Source organism: Balaenoptera physalus, assembly GCF_965194825.1.
Source record: "Balaenoptera physalus genome assembly, chromosome: 1".
NCBI classification, from domain to species: Eukaryota; Metazoa; Chordata; class Mammalia; order Artiodactyla; family Balaenopteridae; genus Balaenoptera; species Balaenoptera physalus.
In genome coordinates, this window is record NC_138882.1 from 173,918,306 (window position 1) to 173,937,680 (window position 19,375).

A 19,375-nucleotide genomic window follows, 5' to 3' on the forward strand; every position below is an offset into this window, starting at 1 on the left:
TGTTTTCTTGTTGTTTTTCATTTGTCTGTTTGTTTGGGGTTTTTTTGGCCGTGCCACATGGCTTGCTGGGTCTTAGTTCCCTGACCAGGGACAGAACCCAGGCCATGGCAGTGAAAGCCCCGAGTCCTAACCACTGGACCACCAGAGAATCCCCAAGGGCAGGCATTTGGGTGTGCTGAACTCTATGGACACATGTACAATAAAGCACCCTTCCTCACTCTGAAGACTGGGCCTGGAGGATGGCCTGTTGAGCCAAGGGATAGATGAAGGATGCCAATCCCTGCGGTGCCCCATCACTGTGTGGCTATTAGGTTGAAATGGGAGGTGTTAGGGAATTCCCTAGTGGTCCAGTGGTTAGGACTCCACGCTCTCACTGCCAAAGGTACGGGTTCAACACCTGGTGGGGGAAGTAAGATCCCGCAAGCCATGCGAGGTGGCCAAGAAAAAAAAAAGGGAGGCATTATAACTCTGTGGTAAAGAGCATGAAGTCTGGGGCAAGACTGCAGGGGTTCCAAGACAGTAACACCTCTTGCTACCATGTTGCAACTATGCTGACCTTGAACAAGTAATTTAACTTCTCTACCTGTTTTCTCTTCTGTAAAATCAAGATAACTGTGGTACTTACCTCAAAGCCCTAGTGAAGGTCAAATGAGTTAATACATGTAAAGTGCTTAGAACAATGCCCTGCATATAGTACAACCTGTTAGCTATTATTAACTATCTAAGCTTCAGTTTTCTTTTCTGTAGAATGGGGTTTATAACAGTACCTACTCATCAAAGAGTTGACAGGCAGCAGTGCCTGGCACAAAATATGTTGGCTATTATTATACTATTAATGGATGAGAAAGAAATAGAAAAATTCTAAGGAGTTATACACAAATATTACAATCAGGATAATTTCTTTAAAAAGGAGGCAATGCAGTGCTTCCTGCAGGAAACGGTGAGAGACTGAGGATAGAAAGACAGGGACCCCAGGTTCAACCTTGCTTCTAACTCACTGTGTGACCCTGAGAAGACAGCAAGGATCGCCAGCTCCCCATCCGTCAACTGGAGCTCAATGTCCTGCCCAGTCCACCCCTAGGGTCACTGCTGCCAGAATTAGAGGACAACACATAAGTGAAAGTGCTTTAAAATGCTATGAAGTATATACAATATTCCTATAGGTATAGTTTTTAAAAACATTTTAATGAATTATATGGCATTTCTCCCAATAGATATTAATATGATAATAGCTGCCCCTCCCACTAACAGATTTGCTTTATCCAATAGATGTTTCTTCTGCTGGTCAACAGTTTAATCATTTGTATGAATCCCTCTAAATATATAATTGCGCTCTTGTTCCTCTTAGCAATTTTCCCATTAATATTTAAATAAGCTTACCTCCCAATTTGAAAATAAAAATTAAATTTGAAAAAAAAAAATGCTACGAAGTAGACAAGTTTGTTTTTTGCCTGCAGATGTTTCCTTTAAAGGATATTTTGCTTACAGATCACTTTCCCTATGACCTTCTCTCTTTCTTTTTTAATAAATTTATTTATTTCATTTATTATTTTTGGCTGTGTTGGGTCTTTGTTGCTGTGCGCGGGCCTTCTCTAGTTGTGGCGAGCGGAGGCTACTCTTTGCAGTGCGTGGGCTTCTCACTGCAGTGGCTTCTCTTGCTGCGGAGCACGGGCTCTAGGCACACAGGCTTCTGTAGTTGTGACGCGCAGACTTCAGTAGTTGTGGCTCACGGGCTCTAGAGCGCAGGCTCAGTAGTTGTGGCGCACGGGCTTAGTTACTCCGTGGCATGTGGGATCTTCCTGGACTAGGGCTCGAACCCGTGTCCCCTGCACTGGCAGGCGGATTCTTAACCATTGCGCCACCAGGGAAGCCCCTGACCTTCTCTTAAAGAATAATTCTTAAAACAGACTTAGAAAAAGACTCAAAGTTTAAAATCTATCTTACATAAAGTTTTATTTACTTAGAAATCAATGTCTGATTTTATGACAACCGTTATTTTACTTCTTTAAACCTTAAACCTAACATCTGTTCAGAAACATGTTGAAAAAAAATCTTGTTTTTTATAATTTTTCAAACCTTAGAGACTCCTTTAAGAAGTACGAATATCTCATTTGAAAAAAACATTTGTCTGAAGATTAGCAATTCCTCTCGATTTCCTTTCTTTTTTCTTCTTTAAATTCAGTAAAAATCATAATAAACTTTTAATTAAAAAAAGTAATAATGGCTATTACTATGTAGCAAAATTGGGGGTGATTTTCAGTTTCTTCATAATACTTTACTGTATTTTTCAAACTTTCAATAACTATTACTTGAAAGTGAGAAAAACATGTAATTTAAAGATATATGGGAAAAAATTAAAACATGAAATGAAAAAAATGAATTTTACAAACTGTGAAACAAATATAAGGCAATGGTGTCTTTGCTACAGACCTATATCCTGTCAGGGCTCCCACCCCCCGTCAGTTGCTCCCCAGGGTGCTTTGAGATCTGCACTACCCCCTCGGGTAATACTCACATCTTACCCACTGAGTGAAGGGACTCCTTTCTTACCTTCCAATGCATCATCTCCGACTTCTTCATATGTCTGCCAAGAGACCAGAGAGGTGGGTGAGAAGCATGGTGAAATCCTGGCCCATGACTAGGACGGTTTATTTTTAATAAGAGGAACTAAGTTGCTTCATCTTTCCTTCTGTTTTTTTCTGAAGCCCAAGCTCCCGTCCTTACCCATCCCATCCTGGAGAATCACCCAGGTCTCTACAGGATGATGTAACCCAAGAGGGCCAGACCGGCCAAATCACGGTTACCTGCATGGTGCTCTGGGTATAGCCATACTGGGGATAACTGTAGCTGTAGCTGCCTGTGTTCTGGTCATAGCCCCACTGGGCATAGTAGTTCTGGTACTGCTGGTAATACTGGTTGTAGCTGTAACTGTACATTTGACTATATTCCACTGGCTTCACACGGCTCCTTAAATGAAGAAAGAAATAAACAAATAAGCAAACATTTCCATAACACTATGTGACCAGGGACTGTTCTGAGTGTTCTACGCAGATTAACTCATTTAATCCCCACAATAGTGCTATGCAGTTAAATATACCATTATTCCTATTTTACAGATGAGAAAACTGAGGTACAGAGAGGTTACATCATTTGTCCAAAGTCACACAGCGAATAATAGATTCAAACCCAGGCAGTCTGGTCCCAGAGCCCAGCTTTAAAGATAGGAACTTTCAGGAATTCCCTGGTGGTCAAGTGGTTGGGACTGCACACTTTCACTGCCAAGGGCCTGGGTTCGATCCCTGGTCGGGGAACTGGAATCCCGTGGGCTATGCAGCACGGCCAAAAAAAAACAAACAAAAATGGCAGTTTTCAATGGTTAGGTTTGTCTCTCTTGTCAAACCTTGTTAGTACTGACTTTTCCCCTTCTCAAGATCTTGGAGGGCTGTTTTTCTGCCAGCCACAAAGGCTCAGGTGAACATGGCCTGGAGGATCTGGATTTATAATGATCCAAGAAGCATTTTATTTTTTTTTTATTTTTTTTTATTTATTTATTTATTTATTTATTTATTTATTTATGGCTGTGTTGGGTCTTCGTTTCTGTGCGAGGGCTTTCTCTAGTTGTGGCAAGTGGGGGCCACTCTTCATCGCGATGCGCGGGCCTCTCATTATCGTGGTCTCTCGTTGCGGAGCACAGGCTCCAGACGCGCAGGCTCAGTAATTGTGGCTCACGGGCCTAGCTGCGCCGCGGCATGTGGGATCTTCCCAGACCAGGGCTTGAACCCGTGTCCCCTGCACTGGCAGGCAGACTCCCAACCACTGCGCCACCAGGGAAGCCAAGAAGCATTTTAAATTACAAAATATCTTATCACCTTTTCTCCACAAAAACACAAGAGAAGCGTTTAAGTAGCCTGGAACTGTAGTCAAAGCTACCATTTATGGAGTAGGTACTTGAGATTCGTGCCCATTATTTTTTTTTAAAGATTTATTTATTAATTTACTTTTGGCTGCGTTGGGTCTTAGTTGCGGCACACGGGATCTTCGTTGAGGCATGCAGGATCTTCCGTTGCGGCACGCGGGCTCTTTGTTGTGGTGCGTGGGCTTCTCTCTAGTTGTGGTGTGTGGGTTTTCTCTTCTCTAGTTGTGGCACACAGGTTCCAGGGCACGTGGGCTCTGAAGTTGTGGTGCGCGGGTTGCAGAGCGCGTGGACTCTGTAGTTTGTTGCACGCGGGCTCTAGTTGCTGCACGTGAGCTCAGTAGTTGTGGCGCATGGGCTTAGTTGCCCCGTGGCATGTGGGATCTTAGTTCCCTGACCAGGGATCGAACCTGTGTCCTCTGCATTGTAAGGGGGATTCTTTACCATTGGACCACCAGGGACGTCCCTGTGCCCATTATTTTTCATACATAGTCTCCTATTTTAAGTCCTGCAAAGCTCTGTGATAGAGCTATTATTTATTATTCCCATTTTACAGATGAGAACACTGAGCCTCTGAAAAGTTAAGTGATTTACCCAAGACTACACAGAGAAATGAAGCCAAATTTAACTCCAAGGCTCACACTCCTACCACCACACCACTACATACAGCTCCTGCCCTGACAGACTCAAGACCCCTTGCCCGTCCCCCACTTCCTGCATTCACCAATCAGGGCTGAGGCCCAGGGTCAGCAGAAAGCTTTCTTCTCTGATTCCACGGCTATCCCAGCCACTGCTAACCAAAGACAGAATGTCAAACCTGCAAAGGATCCACTGTTTTCAAAAACTTAAAAAACCACGTGTGATGAGCTCTTCCCAAGTTCCTTGTGAGTTTAATGTCTGCTTGGTGAGAAGGACTCAGCCAGAGCAGTTAGACAGATCACATGTGATTGCCTTAGCATCACCTCCTGATGGGGTGGCTCGATGAAGTTCGACGGCACAGATTCCCTCTCCCTGCCCACTGCCAGGCTGGAAACTGCTAACGTTTGCCTCCGTGCCACCCCCCACCCTGGCCATGTGTCCAAGGAGTCCACCTCCCTTCTGACATGTTCAGGTCACTGGAGGTACAGTCTCTCTGGCCTGGGTCTGCATACTTCTCTTCTGTTTCTCCACACTCAGCTCTTACAGGCTAACTCTCAAAGGGAACTCTTATCACCTTCAATTCCCAGTGCTTGAGGGCCCCTCCCCACAGGCAGGCATCAAATACTGACAATGTTCCGTGAAGAAACAGATGTTAACAGAACATAACCTCCCTGCAGAAGGCACTTTGTTTCTCTTGTTTATAGCTACAACTTCAAAGTCTAGGGCGGGGCTGCAGTTGTAGGGACTCCTTATGGCTGACTGAATAAATGGTGACACAGCAGAAACAACCAAAATAGTAAACATCAGAGGAACTGCTAGACAGAATATACAATCAAAACAATATCTTGCAGCTATTAAAAATAGTACAATGACGACGACTGTGCAACTCAATAGCAAAGTGTGTATAATGAGTAAACTGGGGAAGAAAAAGAGTTAGCATTGTTATTGTAATTTAAAAATGAATAAAGAGAGACTTCCCTGGTGGTCCAGTGGTTAAGAATCCACCATCCAATACAGGGGACGCGGATTTGATCCCTGGTCAGGGAACTAAGATCCCACATGCCACAAGGCAACTAAGCCCTCGCGCTCTAGAGCCTGTGTGCTGCAACTACTGAGCCTGCATGCTCGGGAGCCCATGGGCCACAACTAGAGTGAAGCCTGCGTGACGCAATGAAGAGCCCATGCGCCGCAACTAAGATTAGATGCAGCCAAATGAATGAATAAATAAATAATAAAATATTTTTTAAAAAATGAAGAAATGAATCTACCACATGTAAATTGACCCAAATATATGTAGTGTGTATGTATTTATATCTACATCTGTATCTATATTTATACATCACAGAAGCTAATGGAGAAGCCTGGAAAGGAACCCAGAAATTATAAGCAGTCATTTTAGCGTAATGAGAACATTCCTTTCTTTTAAATATTTTCTTTAATGTTTTTATATATACAATAGAGCTCAGGGACTTCCCCGGTGGTCCACTGGTTAAGAACTGGTCTTGCAACGCAGGGGAGGCCAGTTCGATCCCTGGTTGGGGCACTAGGATCCCACATGCCGCAGGGCAACTAAGCCCGCACACCACAACTACTGAGCCTGTGTGCCACAAATACAGAGCTCACATGCCGCAACTACTGAGCCTGCATGCCAAAACTAGAGATCCCACGTGCTGCAACTAAGACCTGATGCAGTCAATAAATAAATAAATAAATATTTTAAAAAATATGGCTCAAAACAAATAATATTTGGAGGAGGGGACTCACTCAAACTGATCTTCCATGTATTAAAAACATTGTTAAACCGCAAAGAGCCTCCAAATCTTTTGCTGCTTTAAAAAACATGGCCATTTGGGGGCTTCCCTGGTGGCGCAGTGGTTGAGAATCTGCCTGCTAATGCAGGGGACACGGGTTCGAGCCCTGGTCTGGGAAGATCCCACATGCCGCGGAGCAACTGGGCCCGTGAGCCACGGCTACTGAGCCTGCGCGTCTGGAGCCTGTGCTCCGCAACAGGAGAGGCCGCGATAGTGAAGAGGCCCGCGCACCGCGATGAAGAGTGGCCCCCGCTTGCCGCAACTGGAGAAAGCCCTCGCACAGAAACGAAGACCCAACACAGCCAAAAATAAATATAAAAATAAATAAATAAAATAAGACCTGGTGCAACCAAATAAAAAAATAAAAAAAAAAAAAACATGGCCATTTGGAAGTTCTGCCCTAAGAGTGCAGCCACTTTTCTACTTTTAACACGGAGTTTCTCAGCCTTGGCAAAATTGACATTTGGATGGCGGGGGCAGACTGTTCTCTGTCACAGGGGCTGCCCTGGGCACTGCAGGGTGTTTAGTAGCATCCCTGGCCTGTACTCATTAGATGCCCGCAGCACCTCTCCCCCAGCTGTGATAACCAAACTTGTCTTCAGGTGTTCCAATGACCCTTAGTTGAGAACCACTGCTTGAGCCAAAGGATGGAAGATTCTATGCAGAGAAAAACTGTCTTACATCGGAGTAAAAAACCTGCTTGGAGTTGTAAGGAAAGAAGGGTTTTCTGCACAGAGTGACAGGTACAATAGTGATGTACATATTCTCTCATTAATTTTTTTTTTTTTTTGGCTGCACCACGCAGCTTGTGGGAATTCCCTATATCATGAATTCTTAGCCACTCCCATAGCACGGGACACTCATAAGAGGTCTGTAGGTTTCACTGATATAAAAAAGGCTAAAATTGGCTAAAAAGTGTAACTTTCTTCTTTCTGCTCAATTCTTATAAACTGTATGGATAAATTTTTTTTTTAATTAATTAATTTATTTATTTATTTATGGCTGTGTTGGGTCTTCGTTTCTGTGCGAGGGCTTTCTCTAGTTCCGGTGAGCGGGGGCCACTCTTCATCGCTGTGCGCGGGCCTCTCACTATCGCGGCCTCTCTTGTTGCGGAGCACAGGCTCCAGACGCGCAGGCTCAGTAGTTGTGGCTCATGGGCCTAGTTGCTCCGCGGCATGTGGGATCTTCCCAGACCAGGGCTCGAACCCATGTTCCCTGCATTGGCAGGCGGATTCTCAACCACTCCGCCACCAGGGAAGCCCCTGTATGGATAAATTTTTAATAGCAGCAATACTGGGCAAAGAGCAGGGACATTAAGTTTGCAGACCCAAACTGCTCTTCCAGCATCACTACCAGCGACGTCTGAATGCATCTGCCTCCCCCAGTCATAGCTCTCTCCCCAGCTATGAGCTTCTGGAGGGGCAGGGTTATGCTAGCTCATCTCTAGCACCCAGCCTGGCAAATATCAGGCACTCATTAATTGTGGCCTGAACTGAATCTCCTGGCAGCCTCCCATTCAGCACGTGGACGCCCTGATTATCAACAACAGACGAAGCGTGTGTGGGTGGGGGTCAGTCCAGAAGCCTTCCCTGGCCCCCACGCCAGCGCGGGACTCACGCTTTAGGGATTGCCACACTCAGACGCACTGGTTTAGACCCCAGTCCAACTGCTCCCTGGCACTCTGTCAGGGCTCGCTTCTGTTCCAGCTCATCTGTGAATTTCACAAAACCATAGCCCCTGCAGAAGAAAAACACACACTATTTAGATCACAAATGTGATGGAGGTAAAGCCTAAGAATGGAAAAGGGGCTGAGAAGGGAGAGAATCCATCAAACCACACGCGCAGGGCTGAGAGCCCCATGAGCAGAGGGGTGCCACAGAGCCACGCGAGATTCAAGCACTGGAGGATCCCAAGATCTGCAGAATTCCCACTTTCAGTTCATCAGTCTCTTCCATACTGTCCTGATAGGGCTTCTTCCCAAATAGTAGCTTACCTCCCAATCTACTTGAAAGTATTATTATTATCATTATGGTAGTAGCAGCAGTAGTAACAGTCATAGAAGGTCATTCAGTAAATATTTACCGAGTATGCTAGGTATTACACGAGGCACTAGGACTCAGCAGTCACAAGCAGACGAGGTTCCTGCTCTCCTGAACTCATATTCCACTTGGGGGGTAAATGAATGATAACTAACATTTAATGACCATTTATTATTTCCCAGGCATTGTGCTGAGCATTTTCCCAGGGTTATCTCATTAAACTGTCCAACAACTTGGTGAAGGGAGTATCCACATCCTACTGAAGACAGAACCAAAGTTCCGAGAGGTTTAATAGCTTGCCCAAAGTCATAGTAGAAGCAGGATTCAAATTCAAAGCCCAAGCTCATAACTACTACTCAGATCAAGAAAGAACTTTTCCTGACAAATATCGTATGATCTCACTTATATGTGGAATCTAAAATATGATACAGATGAGCTTATTTACAAAACAGAAACAGACTCACAAACACAGAAAACAAACTTATGGTTACCAGAGGTGAAAGGGGGTGGGGGAGGGAAAAATTGGGAGTTTGAGATTAGCAGATACAAACTACTATATATAAAATAGATAAACAAGGTCCTACTGTACAGCACAGGAAACTATATAAATATCTTGTAATAAACCGTAATGGAAAAGAATATGAAAAAGAATATATATACATATAAACCTTTCCTGAGGTCTTTCCACTTTTAAAGTAACAATAATAAATAAAAGAAGAAACACCTATAAAGCATTTCCTATTGGTTCATTTATATTACATCATTCAATCCTTAAACCACCCCATGAGAGATGCAGAAACTATTAATCAGTCCCGTTTCACAGATGAGGAAACAGGGTCAGAGGTTCAGTAACTTGTCTGCTGCATAATCCCTGGGCAGTACTGAGGCTGGGATTCACACCAGGCAGTTTAGCTCCAGAGCCTGTGCTCTTAACCACAGTGCAACATGGCCTCGTTACCACACCTCCATCTATGAGATAAATGCTGCAACCAACAGGGGAGGCATCAGTAAAACGAAGGCCTTACTTAGACACTCCTGTCTGGTCCAAAACCACCTTGCCTCCCCGACAGGAGGGGTAGACTTTGACGAAGAATTCATACAGCATGCCATCATCCACATCTGGGGTCAGGTCCCCCACAAAGAGGGAGTACTCGGGGCTGAGAAGAGAGAACAAAATTCAGAGACAAAGACCAAAACTTTTGTTCTGATGAGCTCTTTTGGCCCATTCTAGGTAAATCTTTTCTGGGCCGCCTTAGGAAACAACACATCTGATGGGTCCTTGACCAGGTCCTAATCTGTTTCATTTGGCAGTCCTGGCAGAAGAGTTACGGAAGGAGTCGTCTGCCCCAAGTCGCTCACCCACTGTATAACGCCTGTCTGGCTTCAAGCATTACATGAGTGCAGACGGGGGCACACGTCACAGGTGCTCAAAAGATAAAACTAGAGATTCTGTATTCACCGCATATTTTCAATTCAAATGGTGAAAGGCAGAGGGAAAATGAGAACTGAACCTTCTCTCCTAAAGATGTGCTAACATGAAATCCCTCAACTTTTAGGACAGGGGTCAGCAAACTTTTTGTATGAAGGCCATATAGTAAATATTTTAGGCTCTTTGGGGACACCTCTGGTCTCTATTGCTCTTTCTTTGTCTGTTTCACAACCCTTTAAAAATGTAAAGCGGGGACTTCCCTGGTGATCCAGTGCTTAAGACTCCACGCTTCCACCACAGAGGGGCATGGGTTCGATCCCTGGTCAGGGAACTAAGATCCCGCATGCCACGTGGCATGGCATGGCATGGCATGCATGCATGCATACATACATAAGTAAATCTGTAAAGGGAGTTCCCTGGCAGTCCAGTGGTTAGGACTCCACACTCTCACTGCCAAGGGCCCAGGTTCAATCCCTGGTTGGGGAACTAGGATCCCACAAGCCGCACGGCACAGCCAAAAAAAAAAAAGTAAAAACCATCTTTAGCTTGCAGGTGATAACAAAATTAGGCCACAGTTTGCCAACCCCTGTTCTAGAACAATTCTTTACGAAAAAAAAAAGCAAACTCATTATTATTTTATTTCAAGTTAAAGTCAGAATACACAAAAGGAAAAAGAAAAATAAAATTACCAATAACCCAACCACTCAAAGGTAATCACTAAGAACACTTTGATATATACTTTTGTCTTTTTTCTTTGGCTTCTTCTTTTGAATTTACAAAAATTGGATACGACTTGTTTTGTTTCTAGCATTTTTTTCACTTTTACCATCTCACCAACATCTTAACATATGAGTATTCTGCTATAACATGATACATTAATAGATACACAGCATTCCAAATAATGAACATATTGTAATTTAAACCCCTTCCCTATTATTAGATTACTTGGGTTTTCCCCCAATTTTGCCCATTATATGTAACATTTCAATGAATACTTTCTTTTAAAATTTTTAATGGAGTATTGTTTATTTACAATGTTGTGCTAGTTTCTGGTGTACAGCGAAGTGAATCAGTTATACATATATATATATCCACTCTTTTTTTAGATTCTTTCCCTATATAGGCCATTACAGAGTTCCCTATGCTATACAGTAGGTTTTTATTAGTTATCTATTTATAAATAGTAGTGTGTATATGTCAATCCCAATCTCCCAATTTATCCCTCCCTCCCCTTATCCCCTGGGAACCATAAGTTAGTTTTCTAAGTCTATGGCTCTACTTCTGTTTTGTAAATAAGTTCATTTGTATCCTTTTTTTAGATTCCACTGTGATATCATATGCTATCAATGAACACTTTCAAGGCTAACCTTTACACACATCAATGAATAAACTCTGAAAAGCAGAATTACAGGTTCAAAGGGTACAACTCTATCTAAAGCTTTTGATACATTGTTTTAAAGCTTTCAGACAGCAATTTGGAATGCTCAATCAATTTATGTTGCTACAACAGGTCGATTCTTACTGAATAAAATGTCAGTACTGTGGGCAGTCATGGGACTAGGGGAGGGACCAAATATAGAGAAGACATGGGCCTTGACAGGAAGCAAACTGGAAGCGTCCACCAATGGGGATGGGAGGGGGTCGACCTTAGGAGGGAGGCAAAGCGGGGCCAAACTCGGCTCCCCATCCTCCTCTGTGGGAGTGACCGGCACAGTGACACATCTTGTCTCTATCCAGACATTTCCTGGGACTTGAAGCTACCTTGTGGCTACTCTGTACTTACCTGTTATCTGGCTGTTTCCCATAAGTGGCATAGTTCAGTTTAAAACGTTTTGCCTGGAAATTTAAAAACAAACAAACTAAAACAGAGAAAGGTGTTTCAAGAGTCAAACAATATTTGAAAAAAACTGAAATAAATTACCTTGGCCAAAATATCTCCCCCTCTCTAAGCCTCAGCTTTTTCTCCTGTATAAAAGGAGGGGGTTGCACGGATGACCGCTAAGGGCACTGCCAGCTCCATGGTTCTATGAGCCCAGGTGTGCCAGCGTGGTGCAGCTGTAAGCTAAGTAACTGTGGGAAGAGCAGAATGTAACTCTCTTGAAACGTGTCCTCACTGCTGCCAGCCTGTTCTACTTTCTCAAGCAAGAGGTCTAGAGTTTCAAGTCTTCCGTTATGGAGGCAGCGGTGCAGAGTGGAAAGGGAATGGACTTTAGAGGCAACCAATCTTCAGTTTGCATCCTGGCTCTGCCACTTACTACCTGTGTTGCCTTGGGCAAGTTATTCCATTTCCCTGTGATTCAGTTTCCTGGTCTGTCAAAGATAACAATGCCTACTGTTTAGGGTTGTTACAGGATTAAATAAAATATACAGTTGGGATTCAATAAATGAGTTATCAGTAACAATAAAAATGGCAACATCATCATTATCTCAGTGTCCTTACAGGTGTGGCTCCTGGAAGGGGTTTCCCGTTGATTTTATGCAAACACTTCTCAGCTGTGGCCAAATCTGCGAATTCTACAAAGCAGTAGCCAGCTGGGATCCTGGAGAGAAAACAGAAAAAGGGAATGGTTAAAGATGTGATACCCAGATGAGAGACTGAGTCTGGGCTTGAAGGGAGGAAAAAATCCTTTTCTAATCAGAGCCTATACTATTAATGTTTACTATGCAATCCAATCAAACCTTTAGATCTAATGTCCAGTTTATAGGAAATATTAGGAACAGAACAAGTAAAACACCACCACAAGGAAACAAACAAATCCAGAATGCAGGACCAGAATCCAGAATGTAGAACCTTATGTAAGGCAATCTTACATCTTTAAAAAGTCAATGTTCTGAGAAAAGAAAGAAGTGGGCTTTTCTACATTAAAAAGAGACAAAAGAACTAAATGCAATACAGGATCTGATCTGTGACTGGATCCTAATTCAATAAAAAACAAAAAAAAAAGCTATAAAGGTATTCCGGGGACAATCATAAAAATTTAAATGTAGACTGGCCATTATGTGGTATTAGGGAATCATTAATTTTGTTAGTGTGATATGAGCATTGTTGGTGTGTAACAGAATGTCCAGTTATTGGCAATGTATATTCAAATATTTAGCAGCAGCTCCTGCCTCCGTGTACTCCTCCAGCCAGCCCAGGAACCAGATGGTTCCTTTCCGACCTCCCGGCCCCGCCTCGACCCCTCGGGGCTGGTCCCAGTCCTGGTTCTTTGTAGCATCTTGTCTGGGGCCACGGGAGCCCTCTGGCCCACCAAGCCCTGAAAGTACCTGCTTTGCTGTGACCCACGACTTACAGTTATGGGGAGAAGGGAAGAGGGCGTCCCTAGGGAATCGTGTTGAGACCCGGTGCGGCCACAGAATTTTTAGCTGTGTGGCTCTCTGGGCCTTGGGTGGCTTCTTTGCTGTGAGGCCAGGGCCTATATTTTACTCCTCTTCTATCCCTGGTACCCAACACATAGCAGGCAGATGGCCCTTCTTCAAACCAATAAGGATCTCATTGCTACAGGAATAAAGGAATTTAACATTCTGCTAAATCAGCAGGTCTTCTCTGATCCTGCTGTCCCTGAAGAAGCCATGGTGACTGTGGTGAATGACTGGGTGAACTTCTACATCAACTATTACAGGCAGCAGATGGTGGGGGAGCAGCAAGAGCAGCACGAGGCTGTGCAGGAACTTCGGCAACAGCTGGATACTGTCTGCCTCTTTCCTGGACAAATATAGGAACTTCCTGAAGTCCTTGTGAGCACCCGATCACAGGCTGCCTTTCTCCTAGCCGGGAGACCCAGGCTTGTCTGAGACCCTTAAATGCTGCCTCTGTGTTCTTCAAGGCCTCAGGCTCTGCTCCTTCATGGTGTTACTGCACCCTGACACCTCAATAAAGGCCAGTACTGGGGCTTCCCTGGTGGCGCAGTGGTTGAGAGTCTGCCTGCCAATGCAGGGGACACGGGTTCGAGCCCTGGTCTGGGAGGATCCCACGTGCCGCGGGGCGGCTGGGCCCGTGAGCCACAACTGCTGAGCCTGCACGTCTGGAGCCTGTGCTCCGCAACAAGAGAGGCCGCGATAGTGAGAGGTCCGCGCACCGCGATGAAGATTGGCCCCCGCTCGCCGCAACTGGAGAAAGCCCTCGCACAGAAACGCAGACCCAACACAGCCATAAATAAATAAATAAATTTATTAAAAAAAAAAAAAAAAAAAAAAAAAGGCCAGTACTTGTTTTGATGGTTAAAAAAAAAAAAAAAAAATTTAGCAGTGAAATGTCATAATGCTTGTAAGTTACTTTCATATGGTTCAGCAAAAAAAAATATCTACCTATCTAAATCTATCTTTATAGACAGGTAGGTAAGAAAAATATGGCAACATATTTGAAATCAGGTGTTGAGGGACTTCCCTGCACAGTGGTTAAGAATCTGCCTGCCAATGCAGGGGACATGGGTTCGAGCCCTGGTCCGGGAAGATCCCACATGCCACGGAGCGAGTAAGCCCGTGCGCCACAACAACTAGAGTGCATGAACCACAACTATGGAGCCCACATGCCACGGCTACTGAAGCCTGCGCGCCTATAGCCCGTGCTCCGCAACAAGAGAAGCCACCGCAATGAGAAGCCCGCACACCACAACGAAGATTAGCCCCCACTCGCCGCAACTAGAGAAAGCCAGCGTGCAGCAAGGAAGACCCAAGGCAACCAAAAATAAAGTAAATAAATAAATTTACAAAAAAAAAAAAAAGAAATTAGGGGGTGGCTGTATGAGAGAGAGATTGTACTCTTTCTACATTTGTTTTAAATTTTTCATAATTTAAAAGGTTTTTTGGATCACCTACCACCGGCCAGGCTGATACAGAGTTGAAGAACATGGTTCCTATTCTTTAGAAACTTAAAATCTATTTGGACAAAGTAAATCCATGGACCTTACCTAATTGGGGGATGTCTGTGAGATTCCTGGTGTTCTATTTTTTAAAGCATCACTAAGAGACATAAGTAGGAGGATGTGGCTAGATCCTCTGACATCCCTTCCTCCTAAGAGATTTATACTGAAAACAGTTAATTTTCCTCAACTGTCTCCTTAAAGCTATCACCAGTGAAATAAACCAGACTTTTCTGGAACTATGATATTCAGTTCAAATAACCTTATGGACACCAAGCCAAAAGGTATGGGAAAGGGCAGTACCTGAGCCCAAGGATCTCAGAACACAGTCTATAAGCTCCATAAATGTTGACGCTTAGAAGAATGGTGGGCCAACTCTGTGCCTCCTGTCTTGTGTGTGCTAGAATCTTAAGGCTCACAGATGTAAAGACCACCACCAGTAAGAGTTGAGCATTACTGAGCACTCACTATGGTCCAAGCACTGTGCTAGCCACTTCACATGCACCATCTCATCTAATCCTCACATAACTCTGTGAGGGAATGAAACCATTGCTCCTATTTAGATGTGGAGACTGAGATTTAGGATTATACAATATGCCTTAAACCACACAGCTGGTATGTGCCAAAGGCTGGATTTGAGTTCAGGATAGTCTGACTACATTCTTTTCAGAACATTTTATTTTGAAGAATTCCAAATATAAAAATGGAAAGAATTGCATAGCAAACACCCTATATATATACCCACCACCTACAATTAACATTTTATTATACTTACTTTATCATATAACTATCCATCCATCCATGCCACTACCCATTTATCATCCTTATTTTCTGATACATTTCAAAGTAAGTTGCAGATATTAGTATACTTCCCTCAATTACTTTAACATGCTTATTATTAACTAGAGTTCAATGATTGTTTAGTTTTTCCTTTTAAGGTTAAATTTACATGCAGTGAAATGCACAAATTCTTCAAGATGCTGAGTTATTTCCACCAGATTAATTTTGTGTATTTTAGAACTTTATGTAAATGCAGTAAGGCTTCTTTAATTTAGCATAATGTTTTTAAGATTCATTCATGTTGTCACTATATTAGCAGTCTGTCCCTTTTTATTGCTAAGTGGTATTTTATTGTATGAATATACCAGTATTTATTTACCTACTTACCTATTCATGGATACCTGGACTGCAGTTTGGGGCCATTGTCCAATGTGCTATGCACATCCTTTTTCAAGTCCTTTTTCTGGTAGATGCATGTTTTCATTTCTCTTGGGTAAATACCTAGGACTAGGGACTTCCCCGGTGGGCCAGTGGTTAAGATTCCCCACTCTCAATGCAGGGGACCCAGGTTCAATCCCTGGTCAGGGAAATGAAAGAAAAAAAAAAAAAGAGCCCGCATGCCACGATGAAGATCTCACACACGGCAACTAAGACCCAGCGCAGCCAAATAAATAAATAGATATTTTAAATATATATATATATATATATATATATATATATATATATATATATATATATATATATATAAAATACCTAGGACTAGACTTGTTGTGCCATATGGTGGTAGGTGTATTTAAGAAACTGCCAGGGAATTCCCTGGTGGTCCAGTGGTTAGGACTCGATGTTTTCACTGTCAGGGCCTGGGTTCAATCCCCAGTTGGGGAACTAAGATCCTGCAAGCCGTGCAGCATGGCCGAAAAAAAAAAAGAAAAAGAAAAAGAAAAAAGAAAACTGCCAGACACTTGTCCCCAGGGGTCATACCATTTTATAGTCCCACCAGTGATGAGAGATGTGGCTGCTCCACATGTGACTGCATTCTTTTTTCTTTCTTTGTTGAATTTTAAAAATTGTCGTTGGGTATACAAAACATAAAATGTACCATTTTAACCATTTTTAAGTATACAGTTCTGTGGTATTAAGTACATTCACATTGTTGTGCAACCAATCACTATATCCTTTTTTTTTTTTCTTTTTTTTTTAAGCTTTTATTTTATTTATTCTTGGCTGTGTTGGGTCTTCGTTGTTGCACACTGGCTTTCTCTAGTTGTGTCGAGCGGGGGCTTGTCTTGTTGCAGAACACGGGCTCTAGGCATGTGGGCTCAGTAGTTGTGGCGCACAGGCTTAGTTGCTCCGCGGCATGTGGGATCTTCCCAGACCAGGGATCCAACCCATGTCCCCTGCATTGGCAGGCGGATTCCTATCCACTGCGCCACCAGGGAAGTCCCCAATCACTATATTCTTAAGCACTATGCTCTGTTGCATATTATTTTTTCTTGGGTCTTATCTTTTTCCCGTATTTTCTCAGTTCCTGGTTTTTAATTTACGTTTATTTATTTTACAGCATTCTTATACGCCACTTCAAAGTCTTTGTCATATGAGACAGAATGCACATGTAATGTGTCTGTAAATGCCACCATAAAAAATCAGCTAGAGTTTAGTAATCAATGGTATGAAAGGATAATTCTAATTCTTAATAAAGATTAAAATGTGAGAACCTATATCACTGTTTTAAAAAGAAGAAAGTATTACAGAATGTATTTTCATGCCAGTAGCTGATTATCGGGGTTTTCTGTCTACAGGAACAAGAAGAAAAACATTTAGGCCAGCATGCTCTACCAGTCAGAAAATCCATCCCTGGGTACCGGGGTTCTGAATACACAAAGTACCTGTTCACCAAACAGCCAAAGGCCTGGCCACACTTCGTATCGCTCACCTGTATTTTTCAACTATTTGACATTTTAGCAAGCTGCTTTAGTACTAGGCACAGAGTAGACGCTCAATAAACACTGTCAAATTGATAAAGGAATCCTGTTATTTCTAACTAGAACCCTAAGAAAACCTAAGCTCCTAAGAGAGAAAGAAGAAACTGGAGGCAATAGAGCACTTCTATCTGAAAGTATTTTCTGCATTTCGTTTTGTATACTTATTTATTACCTCATTCCCCCATTAGCATGTAGTAAACTCCACGAGAGGAGGGACTACGTCTGGCTTGTTTCAGCCATGTATCCAGGGAATCTAGAACAGCAGCACATAGGTAGCGTCTTATTCACATAAGAGTTAAGGGCACTCATGAGCTTTGAGAACAGAGCTGAATTACAGTCCTGGCTTCTCATTTAAAAGCTGTGTAACTTTAAGACAGTTGTTAAGCTTCTCTAATAACAGTACTTAGCTCAGAGGTTTTTGTGATTTTAAAGTGCTTATTACCTAGCAGATCATAATCTGTTTATATTTACCAAGCATATACCATATGCCAGACATTGTTCTAAACGTTGAATGTGAATTAATAACACTTAATCCTCACCAGAACTCTACGAGGTAGATGCTTTTATTATCTCCATTTTTATAGGCAAGGTGAAGAAGAGGAAGAGGTTAAATAACTTGATCAAGGTCACACAGCAGACAGAGCTTTCAAAACCAGTCTGGCTCGAGTCAGCAATACGCTATACGTCCTCTTAACAAGCCCCCAAATGCTTATACCATTACAATAACATTATTAGGCGTGAGAAGCCCCGACTCTCTGCGATGTTTACCTTCTCCTGAATGACACTTGCAGCACGATCTACTGAGGAGACCTGAGGCTCAGACGGAAGGAGAGAACATACCCAGTGAGGCGGTTTCGGATAATTTTGACGCTCATCACGGTCTCCCCCATGGTGGCAAAGGCTCTGGAGATGAAGTTCTCATCCATGTACGGTTCCAGCTGCGTAAACACAAGAGCAGAGCGGCTCAGGCCAGCATCCAGGCTCCTCATTCCCGCATCCGGAGCCCCTCCCCCTCGGCCCGGGGTTGGCTGCTCGCTGAGGGCTGGAGGGGGGTGGGGTGAAGAGGCTTTCCTCTGCGGAGTGGTCTGAAGCCTGCGTTCCCAGTCGCCTGCCTTCCTTCCCTTCAAATTTACTCCTTTGAGGAAGTCTCCCCTTTGGATTTAGGCACCCCATCCCTCCAGTCCTAAAACCACGGGCGCTCTTCAATCCCTGGGATTCCTCTCATTCTATCCGCCCAAAGACCCTCCCTCTTTCCCTGGCGTGAACCCAGGACCCCTCCCCCTCCGAATCAGCCCCTTCACCTAGATGCTGGGACCCGCTTCGGAGTCACCTAAGAGAACTCCCCGGCCCATTCACTTCCACCCTTTTGGGATCCGAGGACCCTCCTCCTCAGCCCCTTTCTCCCTCGTGACACTAAGATTCCTGCTCCGCAGACCCGGGCGGCCGCCCTCACTCACGTCGCCCATCCACAGGCTGGCCGCCATGCCCGAGGCCCAGCCTGGACTTTGCCGGCCACCGAGGCTGGCGCGGACGCCGGGCCGCCGAGCCGGAACCTCCAAGGAGCATGCGCCTCCGACGCCTTCTGCGCACGCTCCGCAACTCGGCGCCCAGGGCCCCGCCCACGTGCCGCTCGGGGTCTTGCCGGATCCCTGCGGGCGGGTCTCCAGACTGGAGCCTGCGGGATGGGACGGGGCAGACGCTGCCTGGCGTTGGACGGTGGGTGGCGCGGGTGGGGGCTTTCTCGGGTTTCTTTCTGATTTTATTTAAACACACACGTACATATAAAATTACAGAAGTAATTTTACGCTCGTTGTAAAAAATTGCAAGTATAAGCACATTTTTTTTAACAAGTGAAAGATCCCCTTTGGGAACCTGGACGATTCAGTCCCACTAACTCTGTGTGACCTCAGGCAAATTACC

The 19,375-nt window shown here is 44.0% G+C and overlaps 1 protein-coding gene across 1 annotated transcript in view; it reads right to left on the bottom strand.

Annotated features, from left to right (window-relative positions):
* The window catches only part of TRNAU1AP (tRNA selenocysteine 1 associated protein 1), a 24,997-nt gene extending 5,940 nt beyond the window's left edge, over window positions 1–19,057 (bottom strand). Inside the window, exons 1-8 of the mRNA XM_082441128.1 lie at window positions 18,913–19,057; window positions 18,296–18,393; window positions 12,272–12,371; window positions 11,615–11,667; window positions 9,428–9,559; window positions 7,981–8,100; window positions 2,805–2,967; window positions 2,551–2,584 (exon numbers count right to left, since the gene is read on the bottom strand). Of these exons, the coding sequence (XP_082297254.1) occupies window positions 2,551–2,584; window positions 2,805–2,967; window positions 7,981–8,100; window positions 9,428–9,559; window positions 11,615–11,667; window positions 12,272–12,371; window positions 18,296–18,393; window positions 18,913–18,939 (727 nt within the window). The 5' untranslated portion in view covers window positions 18,940–19,057. The remainder of the gene's footprint in view (window positions 1–2,550; window positions 2,585–2,804; window positions 2,968–7,980; window positions 8,101–9,427; window positions 9,560–11,614; window positions 11,668–12,271; window positions 12,372–18,295; window positions 18,394–18,912) is intronic.
* Between the last annotated feature and the right edge of the window lie 318 nt (window positions 19,058–19,375).